The 18,478-nt window shown below is 39.3% G+C and overlaps 1 protein-coding gene across 2 annotated transcripts in view; it reads right to left on the reverse strand.

Annotated features, from left to right (window-relative positions):
* POLN (DNA polymerase nu) overlaps positions 1-18,478 on the reverse strand; it is a 110,963-nt gene that overhangs the window by 9,701 nt on the left and 82,784 nt on the right. For both annotated transcript variants that reach the window (XM_065060378.1, XM_065060379.1), the window contains one exon: positions 8,693-8,760. In XM_065060378.1, coding sequence (XP_064916450.1) covers positions 8,693-8,760 — 68 coding nt within the window. The remainder of the gene's footprint in view (positions 1-8,692; positions 8,761-18,478) is intronic.

Consider the following 18,478-nt stretch of genomic DNA (forward strand, 5'->3'; position numbering starts at 1 on the left):
GGAAATAGAGACATTTGTTGACATGTCTAGGTACAGATACACCTTCTATTTGCTTCATAAAATCATAGAATACCAGGTTGGAAGGGACATCGAGGATGATCTGGTCCAACCTTTCTTGGCAAAAGCACAGTCTAGACAAGATGGCCCAGCAGCCTGGCCAGCTGAGTCTTACAAGTGTCCAATGTTGGGGAATCCACCACTTCTCTGGGGAGATGATTCCAATGGCTGATTGTTCTCTGAGTGAAAAATTTCCCTCTTCTGTCTGATTGAAATTTCCCCAAGAGTAATTTGTACCCATTACCCCTCGTCTTTTCCATGTGACTTCTTGTAAAAAGGGGAATCTCCATCTTCTTTGTAGCCACCCCTTAAATACTGCAAAAAGTGATGAGGTCTCCCCTAAGCCTTCTTTTATCAGAGCTGAATAAGCCCACTTCTCTCAGCCTTTCCTCACACGGTGGCTTCCCAGTCCTTTGATCATCTTTGTGGCCCTTCTCTGGACCCTCTCCAGCCTGTCTACATCTTTTTGGTACAGCAGGGACCAAAACTTGACACAGTATTCACGTTAGATTTGAGGTAGTTTATGGTCCAGTGTAGGATGCAGAATTGGTTTTGGAGAGCAGAAACAAACATAACAGACTGTGAAAGGGGAAATGCTGGCCTAAATAATTATCCATTTAAGATCCAGTCCAAGTCAACACAGCTGTTAACAGAGGAGTGCAGGACTGCCTCTGTCTTGAGAAGTCCACTCTGAATTTAAACACGTTGCCAGTTCCGGGAGGTCAGCAATGCAGCAGATGCTGCAACACTCCAAACGGGTGGCCTGGCTTCAGACTGCTGAGTGCATCCCCAGTCACCCCCAGGTAAACATCTTTTCCCTTGGTAAACTCCCTACCAGGCTATGACTGCACACAGCTGTTGTGAGAGCGTAACATCTGGATCCTGCACGTCCCATGCAGGATCCCTCAGCCCTGTATGTTCCACCAAAGTACTTGTGAAGAACCTAAAGACAAACTCATCTCTGTGCAACTTAACGTTTTTTGAGCTGTTAGACAATTAAACAGCAGGAGATCACCAGGGCAGTGGGAGGAATGGGTCTTTTTGACAAAAAGAGCTCCAAATGACAACAAAAGATGGAGCATGAGTCCGTGGCATCGATTCATGGGTTGAAAGATGTGAGCGGTGTCACCAAAGGTGCTGGCTGCATACGCACTGAGTTAGACCAGTTCTCCAGACCTCTGAATTGGAGTAGTTCTCTCCCATGTAACTGTTGTCTCTAAAAGGATATTCATGATGGCAGTTATGATTGCAACACCTTTCTGTTGGTTCACACAGTTTTCACTTTAAGGCATCTGGCACGATCAGAATTCTGCTGCATCCTTAACTACTCAGAATTTCAGACAGCACAGATTAAAGTGGCCACATCAGTGAACAAACCTAATGGTGCCTCATTCACTTTGACAACCCATTAAAAAGTCTGCATGGGTTTGGTCCACTTTCTTCATTGTTTTTTTTCTGTGTCAATTGGGCTCCCTGTTCTCTTTCTCATGTCACACTGACTTCTGCATCACTTCCCAGAGTTTAGTGGGTGGCATAGTAATACCATTCATTGCAAGCAATCTGAAGTTGTTTTGCCTGTATTTCAGCCTTTTGATATTATACCATTGGAAGTATCAAAAAAAAATTGCCTATGCGTATTTTAGAAAACGGATTTTGAATTAAGTAATAAATATATAATGGTAACAAAAATATCAAGAAAAAGCAGCTGGATTACCACTCCTGTTCAGCAGTCTGCTGAGTAAACAGTGAAGTAGGAAGTATTTAAACTAAATGACTATTTTTGCACAAAAATAAATAGGTAAACTGGCTGAATACATTTTGGCTGGAAATTTAAAGTTCTAGATTATGGAGAAATGAAATTCTGGAACAGTCTCCCAGTGGGAATAGTTTTTCATATAGAGATGATCATTTATAAAAAGGACCATATGGCATGGTGGTATGGAATCACAGGAGAGGTCCCCTTTAGTCCTGTGTATATAATATTGGCTTCTCCCACTACTCTCTCAAATCTCCTTGATAACTCACCTCTCTCACAAGGCTCAAAATAAACAATCCAGGCTGACACAATTGTATCTTCTTTATCTCATACACATTATATACAGTGTGCTCACTAACAAAAGTGACTGCAATGTTTAAATAGATCTGTCTCTACAAACCTTATTTGTTTCTTTTCTAAGATTTAGATTGGAGGCTTTTGAGGCAATGATTATTTCTGTTCAGTCAAGAATCTAGCATATCTAGGGCACATAAATTATTAATTTTAGAATGTTCCTTTGCAGCCAGCCATACACTGCAATGGCATCTGTAAAATGCTGTTTTCTCAACCTTTGCGAATTACTCTCAAAACCCATAGTCAGCAATTATGGGAATTGTTGGTGATGCTCATCTTGCAGTGTTCTCTGAGTGCTAAGTATGTCATGTTGAAATATTACATATAAAAAATATGATAACAACAAAGTGAAGAGATCATAGAGGAACCGAAGTTTTAACCTATATTCTAACATATATTAGATTTTCTTGCTACTGGCCAGAATAAATACGCTTATTGCAAGTGTTGTGAATAGGAGCAAAGAAAAGACACGCATGCCTGCTGTGGAACAAAAGCTTATTTGTCCCTGTTGAACTGAAGACGTTTTTCAAGCTCATTCACCTATGAAATTATGACTCCAGAAACATGTCAAAGCTGGCCAGACGTATGATCTATGGAACAGGGATTTTTGCAAATTGAAAGCTATCTGGAGGCATCTTTAGTTTATGCACCAGTGTTTTTCAAGTCAGAAAAAGGCAGCCCAGAGAACAGAAAATGCCACTAACTTGTGATAGACAGTTCATTCTTTTGTTCTTCTGTTACTTGAGTCCCCTTTTGAACACGTGCACTTTTTAATGCAGCTGCCTCAGTACCCAGTAAGGGGGAAATTGTAGCAGAATAAAATGAAATTTCATGGAACTTCTACAGGAGCCAAAAATTTATACTGGCAGATTAAAAAAAAAAAACAAAACCAAAACACCTTACATTTTGTTCTTTAGGTAATAATAATTTTAATAGGCTTAGTTTATTTTGGGCGTTAAGTATTTCAACTGAAATATTTTATACCTGGAAGAATATCAGAGAAAAATGTTTAAAACTGTATGTCCTATATGTACCAAATACAAGAACAGATGCAGAAATTAACTTCTTTATTTCTATCAGTAATATGTGATTCTAAATGAGTTCTAAAAAAAGCTATACCTTTAAAAATTGTCCTAATGTACTGTGATACTGAATGGTTTAACAGAAAGTACTGGAATACACGTATTTCTACAAAAATATGTTCTTTCAAGTAGCAAGTGTCTCTCATTTAATTATGCCTCTCACTAACGGATGCAATTAAGCAAGCATAGTGACAAGGAACAATCCGCAGTAACCACCAGTGGCAAAATTCAGCTTTCAAAGCCACCAGGTGTATATGGAATACGCATCAGGAGTCAGAGCCCATCATTGTAACTACGGCTATCCTTGTACTGTAACAAGAAATTATTCTGCGTTTCTTCACCCCAAAGTGTATTCTCCTTTTTAGCAGTAATGTATTCAGAATAAATCAAGGGTGAAGAGGCATTTCAAACAGAATATGGAGAGGTAGTCTTAGAAATGGACTTCACAAAATGAAAAATTGGCTTCTGCAATTCCTCCCGAGACAGACACCCAGTTCAATGTGGGGACAGTCTGTCTCCCTGATGACACGGACTTCAGAGATGCTGAGTCCTCGCGGATCCAAGAGCCCAGTTTTTGGCATTCCCAAAATATCATCTGCCTTTCTGCTTCCTGGGTTGCTGGAGAGCTCAGGATGTGAGGAAACTAGACAGGCAAGCTGGCTAGAAACCAGGCAGATTACTGATGGTAAAGCTGAGAGTCTTCTGCCAAAACCAAACCAATTTCTGCCAGATGTTTTGATTTGATCTTTCCAGACACCCTCTAATAGAAAATGAGGATTTTTAAGAAGATCTTTGCTGTCCTGTTCTTGCCCAAAACAGAGAACTGAGGCAAATAGCATGTCATATCTTTGTTGAAAATCACACAATTCAGAGTAATATGTGCTTTATTGTATTTCAAAGTATGTCAAGGCTTGGAAACTCAAAGCCTTGTTATAAATGCTTTTTTCTTTCCTTGTTCATTCAGAGTGAACTGTATGCATACTATAAAACTGGGTGATGGATTCTGTTTGAAGCAGATATTCTTCCAAAGTACAGGTAACCCCTTACTTAAGTTACATACAGAATTCTGTGCGAAAGAAGGCATTAGAAGAAAATAACACCTTATTGCTTGCCCGTTGTTGATCAGATTCAAAAGATTCAAAAATATCTGTTGGGCAAAGATTATTAGGTGTACTATAAACTGGATTTCTGTACACTGAAAAGTACTGAAAATCCTTATTGTGACCTACGAAATCATAAGCAGGATTAGAGAAAGCACCAGTGCTATGACTGTCTTGTGGCAATTCTCAACCACCACTCAGAAGAGTCTTAGAAGCAAACAGATATTTAAATGAAGAGAGGTGGTTAGTAAGTCAAGAGAGGTTCTCCTTCCCCTCTACTCTGCCCTGGTGAGACCACATTTGGAATGTTGTGTCCAGTTCTGGGCCCCTCAGTTCCAGAAGGACAGGGAACTGCTGGAGAGAGTCCAGTGTAGGGCAACAAAGATGATGGAGGGTGTGGAGCATCTCCCGTGTGAGGAAAGGCTGAGGGAGCTGGGGCTCTTGAGCTTGCAGAAGAGGAGACTGAGGGGTGAGCTCATTAATGTTTATAAATATATAAAGGGTGAGTGTCACAAGGATGGAGCCAGGCTCTTCTCGGTGACAACCAGTGACAGGACAAGGGGTAATGGGCTCAAATTGGAACACAAGAGGTTCCACTTAAATTTGAGAAGAAACTTCTTCTCAGTAAAGGTGACAGACACAGGAACAGGCTGCCCAGGGGGTTGTGGAGTCTCCTACTCTGGAGACATTCAAACCCACCTGGACACCTTCCTGTGTGACCTCATCTGGGTGTTCCTGCTCCGGCAGGGGGACTGGACTGGATGAGCTTTTGAGGTCCCTTCCAATCCCTAACATCCTGTAATACTGTGGTCTTGTAACACAATACAAGAGACACTTCCATAAGGGAAATGCTGCTGAGGAGGCTTACTTACTTACTGCACTACGATCTAATTGAATTAATACTATCTACCTTTATGTTCTTCATTTATAAATCTTAGGAGTATTTTAAGATTTCATATCCATTTTGCAAATTATAAAACTGAGACATATATTTGTTGTTACTTTCCTGAAAAAGTATATCAGAAGCATGACTGGAATCAGAACGTAAACCTGCTGAATAGTAGGCCAGTGCTTGTTGGATCACACTAAAAGCAGGCGCCTGACACAGCACTGACCTGCAGCCCATTAGTGCCACCAAACACCACTCTTCAGCTTTAAGTCCACATCTTTCCCTTTACTGAGCTTTGTGACTGTACAACTGAGATTTCTCTCTGGATCATTAAGCTGCAGGCTGGAATCTGCAAGTCTGCAGATTCTGCAACTTAAAGTTTCTGATTGGACAACAGCTCATTAAATATGTAAAGTTAAAGCTGACAGCTAAAGAATATCTGCATGCAATAGTAAGAAGAGTAAGGACTTTAAGAAAAAAAAAAGAGAGAGAAAGAATTTTGGGTAAAGAGATGAAACCCATATTTGGACTTTCAAGCACTAGAGTAAATTAGAAGTACACCTCCTACTGACATTCCTTCTTTGGTTTAAAACTCACATACCTAATTTGTTACCTCAGCTAGCAGCTCCTGAAATAATTGGAAAAGATTAGGAGAAAAGAGTCTTCCTATTTAGTTTTATCTGAAAGGAATCTAGGTCAACTGCTCTCAGACTGCTCCGTGATGTGAACCAAAACTGCACCATGGACTGGGGACAACAGGGAGATGTGCTTCATCATCCTACTCCTGACTGGAGGTTACACACTGATGCAGACGTGCCCTTTCCCTGCCTATTCAGATCAAGCGAAATCCTCGTTAATGACACTGAAGGAAGAGCCATCTTCAGTCACTTCTAAGATAACTTGGATTAGTTCTTTTACCAGTAGCAGAATTATTCACAAAGCACAGAATCACAGACTGGTTGAGGTTGGAAGGCACCTCTGGAGGCCACCTGGTTCAACCCCCCTGCTCAAACAGGGACGTGTAGAACCAGTTGCCCAGGACAGTGTCCTGATGGCTTTTGAGTATCTCCAAGGATGGAGATTCCACGACTTCTCTGGGCAACCTGTGCCGGTGCTTGGTCACCCTCACAGTGAAAAAGTGTTTCCTGATGTTCTGAGAGAACCTCCCATGTTTCAGTTTGTGCCCATTGCGCTGGTCCTGTCACTGAGCACCACTGGAAAGATCCTGGCTCTGTCCTCTATGTCCCTGCCCTTCAGGTATGTATATGCATTAACAAAATCCACCTCAGTCTTCTCTTCTCCAGGCTGAACAGCCCCAGCTCTCTCAGCCTTGCCTCAAAGCAGAGATGGTCCAGTCCCTTCTATCATCCTTCTGGCCCTTCACTGGACTCTCTCCACTATGTCCAAATCTCTCTTGTACTGGGGAGCCCAAGTACTGGCTGCAGTACTCCAGGTGTAGCCTCACCAGTGAGGAATAAAGAGGAAGAAAATGAATGAATGAACAAATGAAAAAGGAAATTAATGTCTTAGGTTGGTCTTTAGTGCTAAGGAAAAGACATTTTATCACTCTTCTGTTTTGAGAAAAGTGCCTATATCTGTAATGCAGAATTTTAATCTTTTTTTAATCTTTTTTTTTTTAATTTTTTAATCTTTTTTTTTCTTTGCCTCTTCAGGCAAAGTAGAGACAAACCTAAATATCAGTCTTCAAACAGCAGAATGAAACAAACTTCCATCTTGAACACTCGAGCTTGGCGGCTGTTGTTAAGCGCAACAACAATTTCCAGGGTGTCTCAGACTCTAGACTGCCCGGGTCCATTTTCTAAAGGCCATCTTAGCAACTTGAATGCCATGGTGGTAGCGTGGAAGACAAACTGGCCATTTCCAGGTCCATTTGCTCTGCAGGCTGCAGCCCCACGTGGAGGTATGTGAACTGCTGACACTGTGGTGTGCAGAGCAAACACAACTTCAGTATTTGAACTGGACTTGTTGTGTTTTCAGTAAAGAGCCTCTAGTCACCACATTTATATAGTGAGACAAATTATTACTACTATTCATATGATGGATAGAGGTTTTTTTCCATTATACTGGAAAAGTATTGATTTTGCTGAATTTACTACAAATTCATATCAGTAACAGAGACCAGAATTCGATCTGATGAGGGAGGAATCTGTGATTTTCTGTATGTATAAGCAACCATGAATGATTTTTGTCTTTGGGGTATAATATTATCTTTATATATAATGCAAATTAACGTAAAATAAGATAATAAAAATTCTTCTATGTTGTCTTACAGATCTCATCCAATATACAATACTTTCTAATTCTTAAACTATGGCACTTTTAGACATTAGCCTTTTCTGAGTAGATATTCCAATCTCTGATAAATTGTGTGATGTTTTTTAATTTAAACCAGATATGAACTCCTGTATTTAGAGGTCAAATGTTAATATATTAACCTAATTCATTACAGTGCCCCTAATATATTGAACTCAAATATTTCCCAGGTTCTCTGTTTTGATTAGATGGAGGTTTAATGTTCTCATTATGAACTAATACTCACAAGAGGGATCAGTGATGAAGAGAGACTAACAGGCCAAATTGTACTGTTTAAATGAAAGCAACACAGGAAGGTGAAATGAACTTTTTTTTTAGATGCTTATGTTATAATAGAAGGTATTTCTTGGATTGGTTCATTTAAAATATTGCAACATTATGCTCATTGTTTTAGCCAATGATATTGTTGAGATTCAAAAGAGGCCAAAGATTGTGAATAGATGTTTGATGTCTACAGGAATAAATCCACTACTTAGGGATAAAGAGACCCAACAGTCTCCTATGTGTCCTCGTTTGCCAGCTAAATTTGTACCAGATGCTGAGACAAATTCTGGCTTAGGAAATAGTGTCTGGAAGTAAGTCAAGTGAGAGGATAAAAATGCAGGCAGGAACTTTTACTAACCCTTAACCTTGAAAGTTCTGATGTAAAGTTCTCTTAGTATAAAAAAAGCATTAAACTAACTTAGAAATTACAGTATATTATATTCTTACATTCAGAATTTCATACTTCTTCATGTAACAAGCCCCAGTCATAAGTATTTAGGAAGTTACTTTCCAAGCCATTCTTTTTAAGTTCATTTATTTTCTTCTAAAACCCTTTGAAACCTTGGAGACAGTATTATCATTTAGCTTTACAGGACTCGCACATTGGATGGGGAAATCTTAGTAAGAAAACTAAATACAAAGCATGTTGATGAACTCCAGATGAGGAGTATATCACATTTAATCTACGTAGGAGCCTGTGGTGGAAAACATTCAGAAAAATCTGCTTGGTATACACTTTCTTAATCATGAGAATCAATGTGCTGCTTCTCGTTACATTAATTCTTTATTCTCTGAGAAATCACAGGTTATAGGGGGAAAAAGGAGGTGGGGAAGAAAAGAGAGAGATGGCATTTACCTGAAAATTCTTGAATTTGAGAATCTTCTACTTCAAACAACAACTCGTCGTGAATCTGGGCAATTAACCTGGAAAATTTTAGAGGTTTTAGATAACATTCAGGAAACTTCTAACATGGTTTTCTATTCATATCATCAACACACACAATGGATACGTTAAAGTGAAAATAAAGACCCTAAGAAAATGAAAAATTCATCAATGGAATTAAAAGGATTGCCACTCCACATAGTCTGAAAACACAAAGGCCATGGTTGTAAACCAAAGCTGTGCTTGCCAGCTTATAAATGTAATTCAGGGATTTGATGATGTAACAAGGTATTACTTAAAACCAATCTGCAGAAAACTGCAAGAAATTATAGACATAGGCTGTGTTTTGTTAATGTAGCTCGTTTTTCTTTGGTTGAGCTGGAATAAATATGGTTGCAAACGGGAAGTTTTACTAATGCAAGTTAGGTCAATCCTAGGAGTACTTGGCTTACTCTCCTTTCCAGGAAATACTCTTTTCACTTAAGTACAAAGCAGGTGTCCTCATGCTGACAAACAAGTGGGCTGAAGAAGGAAAACGTAGGCACAGAGACACAATGGGACCTGCTGCCTTTCTAAGAACAGAGCGTACAGCTGGAAGCAGCAACATCTCGAACCCACGCAACTCCACACACCTGAGCCCTTCCGTTAGAGCTGGTTTGTGATGAATTTATACTGCTGCTTTGTTTTGTTCTTTGTGTTAGTTCTAGATCAACACGTCTCTTGCATACGGACTGCGACTTAATTGTTCAGTGCTTAGAGGAACGGGACCCTAAACAGTTAGTCCGGGTGCAAAAGTACTTCCACAATGGAAATAATAAATGTATTTGATTGAATCAAGTCCACAGCAAAATAGTTATAATCCAACACTTTTAATCTTTGATTGTAGTTCTTACTCAGGAAGGAAAAATACTGTATGTCTGATCAGACTGTATTTCTACTAGGTTTATTTTGTTATTTCTTTAATCACTGTACCTGGGAGTCTGTCATGGCACTGTAACACCTATTTCCAAGTTGCTTTTCAATTTTTGTATAAAACTTAAATTAATGCCCATTGTAGACTTTTCTTAATACCTAGCGGTTATTCAAGTAAATAATTCTTTACAAAGGGCTGAAACATCAATATGGTTAGTACTAATAACTTTTCACAGCTTTCAGAAAAATATCCTAAGATAGTTTCACACTGCCTTAAATTACAATGTGACATTGAGTAACAGCGTGGTGAGTTCTAATAATAGATCTTAAATTATTAGTCACAACACAGTCAGAAGCAGAGTGAAACAGATTAACATATTTCTAATAGGTAATTGGGACACGGGACACAAAAAAGAAATAGATGAAAGGACCAGGATCATCCGTAGCAAGAGAATACAGTTATATGAGAAGTTATAATTCCCAATGCGAGTAAACTAATTAAAGCAAGAAATTCGTCATAATCATTGAAATGGCACGTAAAAAGATAAAAATCAGAAAGAACTACGAACATTAGAACCTCTGAATATACTGTGAATCATTGGAATAAGTGAAAATAATTGCACTGATCAACAAAAATGTGACAGACTGGTTATTATTTGTACCAGAGTGGTATCTCATGCCTTCAGTCACAATTAGAACACCATATATGCTGAATATTTGGTAAGGAAAAGTCCTTTCTTAGAAGAATTTACAATAGGAATTAAAAATGTTATCATAAATTTATCAGGATTTAGGCACGGAGGAAAAAGAACTGGATATTCAAAACCAGTCAGCACTGGATCAACCGATCACCTCATCTCCACGCTTGAAGTAAAACTGAGCTCAGGAGGAGCAGGGCTGGCCCAGAGATCAGCACTGACTCAGAAAACCTGTGGAACCAATGTGAGCCGAACTCAACATTTCTGTCTGGGCAGCACAGACTTGACCCAACTCCACATGCTCCAGTTCACCTTCTGCAAGCAGCACAGCTCCTGCAGCTGCTTCTCCAGCTGGGCATTGCTGGTTCTTTGTCCAGCTCTGTTACTCTCCTGCTAAGCAATGCACTTTTGAATAGAAAACAGGGATGACATTAATCTCAGAAATGTGAGATCTAGAAATGAGTATTTCAAATACACTTCTATTTTCAAATGAAATATAATACATAAGTTTTAATTAATGCGAAACATGCTTTCCTAGCTTGATGCTGAAAAATGGAATAGTATACACTATTTCCTCCTTAATGTTCATCAAACAAGCCAGATTTTTTAAATGATATTTTATCTCTTTCTTTCTTATCCACCTCACATCTACTTCATAGATTCTATCCTTGCAGGTTTATAGTACAAGGCCACCTGTATTTGTTCAGGGTTGTTAGAGTAATAACACTGACACGCAATACACTGTTCCAGAGAAGGAAGCATTCAATTTGACATCAATACAGATGAAAGAAAAATCAAAGCAATTTATATATTCAAAATTCACAGCTTTCACCATTTCAGTGCATGCACACACCTGCCCGTTGCACATCTTGAGTGAAAGAAGTTTGAAAAAATCCCTAGACTTTTGCTTAATAGCTTAATTGAATCATCTTCGCTTTGAAGGAATACTGAAATAGCAAGCTCCTCTCGTTCCCTCTTGCTAAATTAGAGACTGCAAACCAGGAAAAGAGTAGTATTTTTGTTGTTCTACAGATGAAAGGAATGCCTTTGATTTACAAGCTCATATTTTATTAACTGTTTTCTTGATTGTCTGCAGGTTAGGCATCAGTTTTGATGAGTACACACATGAGGGAATTGAGTGTACTATCAGCAAGTTTGCTGATGACACCAAGCTGGGAGGAGTGGCTGACACACCAGAAGGCTGTGCTGCCATCCAGAGACCTGGACAGGCTGGGGAGTTGGGCTGGGAATAACCTGATGAAATTTAACAAGGGAAAGTGTAGAGTCCTGCATCTGGGCAGGAACAACCCCAGGTTCCAGTATAGGTTGGGAAATCACATATTAGAGAGCAGTGTAGGGGAAAGGGACCTGGGGGTCCTGGTGGACAACAGGATGACCATGAGCCAGCACTGTGCCCTTGTGGCCAGGAAGGCCAATGGCATCCTGGGGTGTATTACAAGGGGGGGTGATTAGTAGATGGAGATAGGTCCTCCTTCCCCTCTACTTCGCCCTGGTGAGACCCCATCTAGAATATTGTGTCCAGTTCTGGGCCCCTCAGTTCCAGAAGGACAGGGAACTGCTGGAGAGAGTCCAGCGTAGGGCAACAAAGATGATTAAGGGAGTGGAGCATCTCCCTTATGAAGAAAGGCTGAGGGAGCTGGGGCTCTTTAGTTTGGAGAAGAGGAGACTAAGGGGGGACCTTATTAATGTTTATAAATATATAAAGGGTGAGTGCCATGAGGATGGAGCCAGGCTCTTCTCGGTGGCAACCAATGATAGGACAAGGGGTAATGGGATCAAGCTGGAACACAAGAGGTTCCGCTTAAATTTGAGAAAAAACTTCTTCTCAGTGAGGGTGACAGACACGGGAACAGGCTGCCCAGGGAGCTTGTGGAGTCTCCTTCACTGGAGACATTCAAAACCCACCTGGACATGTTCCTGTGCGACCTCACCTAGGCGTTCCTGCTTCAGCAGGAGGATTGGACTGGATGATCTTTTGAGGTCCCTTCCAATCCCAAACATACTGTGATACTGTGATTTCTCTAACTGAAAATCATGACCTGCGTCTGAGTACGACTGTGGTATGGAACAGAGACACCGCTACAGCTGGCACCTTCAAATGCAGAAGTATTTCTGTGATTGCCAGTCTGAATATGGCTTTTGTCACCAGTTTACTGTGCTCAACACACAACAGCCTTCTTAATCCAATATGCTGCATGATAGAATATTAAAAGGAAAATCTATTTTATTCTCTTCAACACTACATTCATCATTCACCCAGTTCCCTATGAAACAACACAGAGACTAACCTTCTCAAGCCTTCAACAGATCCACCCAGTTATCATTACTGTATCATAATCTCACTATTGACTTGATATATGCCAAAACAATTTAAAGTATCATCAAGAGATTTTTTTCATAATGTTCTGTTTATGAGGATATATATATAGTACATGCCTCCTTACAGTATATATTTTTTCCTAATACCAGGCCAATTTGTCTAAAACCAGATGAGGATTTTGTTTGTTACTGTAAAGCAATATATTCCAGATCTAGGTCTCTCTGTTCGAAAGTACGGAATTGCACGTTTTTCTATGACTACTTCAAATGTGTTGCCAAGATGAAAGTACACTACTAAAATGATTTCAACAAAACAGCTTTTACCTTATTGGTGAGCAATTGTATTTCTTTACCATGAAAGGAAACAACACTTTGTCTAAACTGCAAATGAAAGTGCTGTGGTATGACGTGCTGCAGGCTTTATTGTAGGGATATCCTGTAGAAGAGGTCAGCGTAGGATAGAGGGGAAAAAAGACACTACTGTCATATCAGTCTTTCTCAGAAGCTGTTTTTGTAACTGCAATGTGTGGTGTTTCAGGCCATTGCAATGTGCCAAAAGATGCTCAAACTGATTCAATTCATGCTCCTCCTATAGTCAGGGGCCAAGGTAGGCTCTGACTTAGAGGTTCTGAATTGACAGCTGGAAAAACCCCATCTCTATGCACTCCAAAATTGCAGATAGGACAGCGCATGGGTAAAAGCTTGGTTCAAAGTTTCAAAAAAATGTGCCTAAAAGTTTTTTAAAATTCACAAAAGAGCGCAAAAGCTGTTAAGCTGTTAGGAAAAAAGACAAAACGAAAAAGATATTTTGAAATGGGGTAAATGGAGGAATATGAAAAAAGTTTATAAAATAACAAATAGAAAGATGGTTTATGTTCTGTAACTGAAAAACAATAACTTGACTTTAAAATTTGATAAATTCATACTTAATAAATTCATATTTACTAAAACAAAATATTGGTTTACAAGGCATGAAAGGACACACATTGCCATGTAACAAACACTTGTGTGGATTTCAAGAAAATTTAGAAATGATGACATACATTATTTTGGGGAAGGACTTTTAAATCTTCTGTTTCAGACCTTGGACTCACCCCCGCAATCAGAGCAAGATGCAAATCTGCAGACAGACAGACCACCCTACTCCAAATCTTACACTTTCCTCCTAAAGCAGCTGCTACTGGCCAAACGGACAGATGTTGGATCCAACTCTTCTTACAAATCTCTGTTTTTCCTACACTAAAGCTGTATGATTTTTAATTTTTTGATACTGCTATTACTACCTGTTATTTAATTGAATCATAGTTTCCCCACAGAAGTACAGAGATTCCAGCAGAAGGAATGCCTATGAATTTGTCATGTAACAGGGTTAAGATAATTTTGTAACGTTTTGTAGATCTTTTTCAAATTTCTTTTGAAGCTACATTTATAAGGATTTCTAACGTGGTAGTATAAAAGCTACAGCTTAAGATAGATCATGCCTGCATAGATGTGACCTGCATTAAATTTAGTCTACCTTCCTCAGTGTTTCCTTAGCGTTTTTACTACAAAAATTCAGCTAACCTATGAAATTTGTTTTCTCAGCAGCTACATCAGGAAGAGCAGGAAGCTGGACAGATGCTTAATTAAAGAGAATTTTTGCATGTACCCAAAATGTTTTAAAACATACCATTCTAAAAGGTGACCTACAAAAGGTTTTTATAAACTAAAATGATTTATTTGTGTTGAAGAACACATATAAAGGAATACTGAAAAACATGCTACAACATTAATGTTCTTTTTGGCTGTGATATTTAAGCATATTAAATATACCTAGCTCTTTCTATAAAGAATAAACCATTCTGACTTGTTTTGGCTCACAGTGCATGAAGTGTTCACGTAACAGTTCAGCATCTTGTGGGTACATGCAAAATACAGCTTTGTATGCTCGAGGAAATAAAGGATTTGCTAAGTCACAGCACACCTAGAAATTCAAGGTTATTTGGCCACTTCAGGAAGTGAAGAGCTACACACTGGACGGTGACAGCAGCTCTGGAGAGCTCACAGTGATTTCTGACACAGCAATTTGATGTGGGATGTTTCCTTCTGCTACTGAAAAAACAGCACGTGTCTGTGAAACAAAAATCTTATTCCTCTCAAGCAGAATCCAAAGCTTTTATCTTTTCCTTATGATTCTATTTCTCCAGTATTAGAATAAGGATAAAACTGACAGCCTTGCTAGAGTTAATCCTTTAGAGCAGATCTGCAACCACATACTGGGAATTCTGGGCAGAGTATCAGAGCAATAAGCATTTACTTGAAAAGCCTGGATAACTGCTAGAGAAGAAAAAGGATTAAAAACAATTCTTTAATTCCTGAAGAAACAGATATAGGGACATAAGATTTCTGCCCAGAATTAAAGAAAGTCATCACACATGGCAGCATCACTAAGTGGTTTACTGAATGTATTTGGTTAAGCTATGACAGAACGAAGAAGTTGGTTTGGTTAGTCTGTCCTTTTGTATGAATCTGAGAAATGATAAGTAGTCAATAAAGTACCAATGCTTGAATCCCTACACACTTTATAAAAATGCCTCTAGGTTCTTGTGTATAACTAAAACTGAAGCTACTTCCAATAAACAAATAATTTATGATTCATCATGTGATTTGTATCTGAAAAAAATCCAGGTCACACAACGCAACGCTTGTTCCTGGGATGATTAGAGCTGTTTCTTACTAATTAAGTGATCTGTGAAGAATCAAGCTGAATTTACAGTTCACCAACTCAGAAAATCATTAGGTTGGTTGAAGTGTTTGTTCCTTGAGGAAGACATACAAAACCTCCAACATCCACTGCTATTGAAAAGCAACTGGGACCAAAAAAAATTAGACCATGCCTTGTCTTCTTATCTGCTGGTGGCTCCTCCTTTTCAGGTCATTCATGTCGATCTGGCCCATTGCTGAACCTGTCTCTTTAACTGGGCTCCGGACGTGCTGAGAGGCAAAGCTATGTGTTTGTGGCACAGGTCCAGTGCTGAAGGAACAATAAATTGGTGAGAAAGCAGAATTGCTGGATTCACACCAAATTACTCAATAGTTCTGCAGACTTGTTAAATTTCATTGGCATGTTGTTGGGATATCATCATCTTCAATGACTTTCTGAAAAGTCCATGCAGCGCCAGGTAGAACTGAGGTGACACCAGCGCACCTTCAGCTTACAAAGTGATAATTTTTGCGAGAATTGCTACAGGCAGCAATTCTCCCACAATCTGCCAGAATCCTTCTTTCTCACCAAATTTCCACGTTTCTGCCACTGCCACGATGTGTTAAACACTGCAAATGACAACAATTGTCTATCTGAGTTCACCGAGCACCTTTCCACTCTCGTACATTCCATACATCTTTGTTGCAGCTGCTACTGTGTGCCTTGATCTCAGTTTCTTTGCTATCATCTGCCTGCAGGTAACACTGTGTGGAGGTTCTGTGAATTGCATTGGACAGGTAAAAGCTGGCACTTGAACAATTTATGTCAGCAGCACAATTTTCAGTAAGTAACTTGGCCATCAGTGACAGAACAGCATCTTGACAGAGATCTGGGTAATACAGAAGAAATCTGAAGAAATAATTTTGATTACTCATCAATGCCACACAAAATGCAGAGATGTTAACACTGAGGCCAGTAGCTAACCCATGCTCATATCAGCTCCTTATAATACATATTACATTTAATTCTGCTTTTATCCATTCCTGTAAAATTATTTCCAAGTAATTGATTGACTTTTTATTGTCAACAGCATAAGTTGCTAGGCTGGCATTTGAATTAAAAGATGAAGAAAGACAAAGAGAAAAACGAGACTGCTAGTTGACAGAACAGCCATTGATCAGGCACAGTGGAATACGCTGTTTCGTCAAGAGGGCCTCTCCAATGAAGCATCATGAAAATGTGACTTTATTACCTTTCCCTGACTTCCAAATGCAATATCATATGCACAAACGATAACTGAACATGTACTAGCCATACAAAAATGAAGCTTCACACTGTTGGGTCAGAGCTTGCTCGCAGCTGAACACATTACAGCGTAAGCAAAATAAACGCAGTGCTGTCAGTGGAGAAGGCTGCAAACACACCTGCAAACTAACACTAAAAACTGTAAGACCTTATCTAGAATTTACATTTCTTTTTTTATTTCCAAAGTAAGGAAGACAAAATGTTGAGTGTTAGCCACAGCTTGACAAGGCCTTATAGGATACTGTCTCTCAGTGTAAATGCGGGGTTCATAATCACTTTTAAAGCATGTATAAAAGATATTTTTCTTTGTTAATGCTGCTCAAAGTGAAAATCCCGTTTCCAAAATTAGAAGTCCTAATAGGAAAGAAAATGCTTACAAGGGGGTGAAGATAGAAGAAAAGATAGCAGTGTGCTATCTTTAGAATGAATATGATCTGATGTCATGATAATAGGAGACTGATTATGTTTCTCACTTTGTAAGAGCTACTGTGCCTTCCTACTGTATCAACAACAGCACCAATTATGTATATACTTCCTTTAAACAATATTTATCAAAGAGCTTTAAAAAGGATATTAGGATCATTATTCTGACTTGACTGATAAGAAAACTAAGAAACAGACAACTGAAAAAATAACTAACTGCATGCCACCTGGCTGACAAGTGGAAATACAAATTTTCAAGTTGTCGTCCTGTACCCTTTTGGCAAGACCACAGCGATGCTTTCAAATGCCTGAGCCACTGTCCAAACAGGTGAATGTTCACAGAATTTATAAAGGCATTGATTGTGCTTTTCTGACAAGCCTGCCTTGTAAGTACCTACTAAATATTACAGCAAGGAGCCATTAGTGACTATTAAAGGGTTCTCCTTTAGCAAAGCCATCCAGTTGTTAATGGCTGGCAGAAGTTCAAAATTCCAGTTTAAAACCATCTGCCTCTTTCAGACGTCCTTGCCGTCTTGGTGTTTCCTAGCTGTGAAATTTATGAGACGAATTGGACTTTTTAATCCAATTTTAAACTGGATTTTATGGAAAATTTCTTCACCATAAGGGTTGTCAGGCACTGGAACAGGCTGCCCAGGGAAGTGGTGGAATCACCATCCCTGGAGGTGTTTAAAAGACAGGTAGATGTGATGCTTAGGGACACGGTTTAGTGGTAGACTTGGCAGTGTTGGGTTTACAGTTGGACTTGATGATCTTAAAGGTCTTTTCCAACCTAAACGATTCTATGATTCTGTGATTCTGTGAATAAGAAGGATGGGCAGTGTATGTCTCTGGTGGCTCGTGTAGCCATTCCCGTATTCTTTCGTAACACAAGGAGATTCAACAATACTTCACAACATCCGTTACCCCCTTAGCCACTTGGTGACACTATTCCTTTAAAACAAACAGTTTTGAGAAAGGACCACTCAAGCAAAATTTTCTGTTGAGAGAAGAAAACATTCACAAGCTTTATCAGACATGGCATTAGTCGCAAAAACTTTGGCTTTCTCAGAAGTATGACAAAGAACTAGTTACTGAACCTAAAGATCTGTGTGTTGGGTAGGATCTGAAGAAGCGAGCATGTTCTTTGTCCTCTCAGCCCTCCACTTGCCTCCCCCAGTAAAGACTGTTGGCTGATTGCCCCAGAAGGCAGCTGCTCTAGTGCTAATCTAACTCAAACTTACACTTGCTAAAGAAATATTTAGCCAGGCCACAGCTGCCAAATTCTAGACTCTTCGTATGACTGAGACAGCAGAAAGAACTGTAATCAGTGTAGAGAATCTGCCCCAAAATGTACAATGCAATGCGTTACAGTACATCATCTGACATTTAATACATAAA

Source organism: Columba livia, chromosome 4 (genome assembly GCF_036013475.1).
Source record: "Columba livia isolate bColLiv1 breed racing homer chromosome 4, bColLiv1.pat.W.v2, whole genome shotgun sequence".
In the NCBI taxonomy this organism is placed as follows: domain Eukaryota; kingdom Metazoa; phylum Chordata; class Aves; order Columbiformes; family Columbidae; genus Columba; species Columba livia.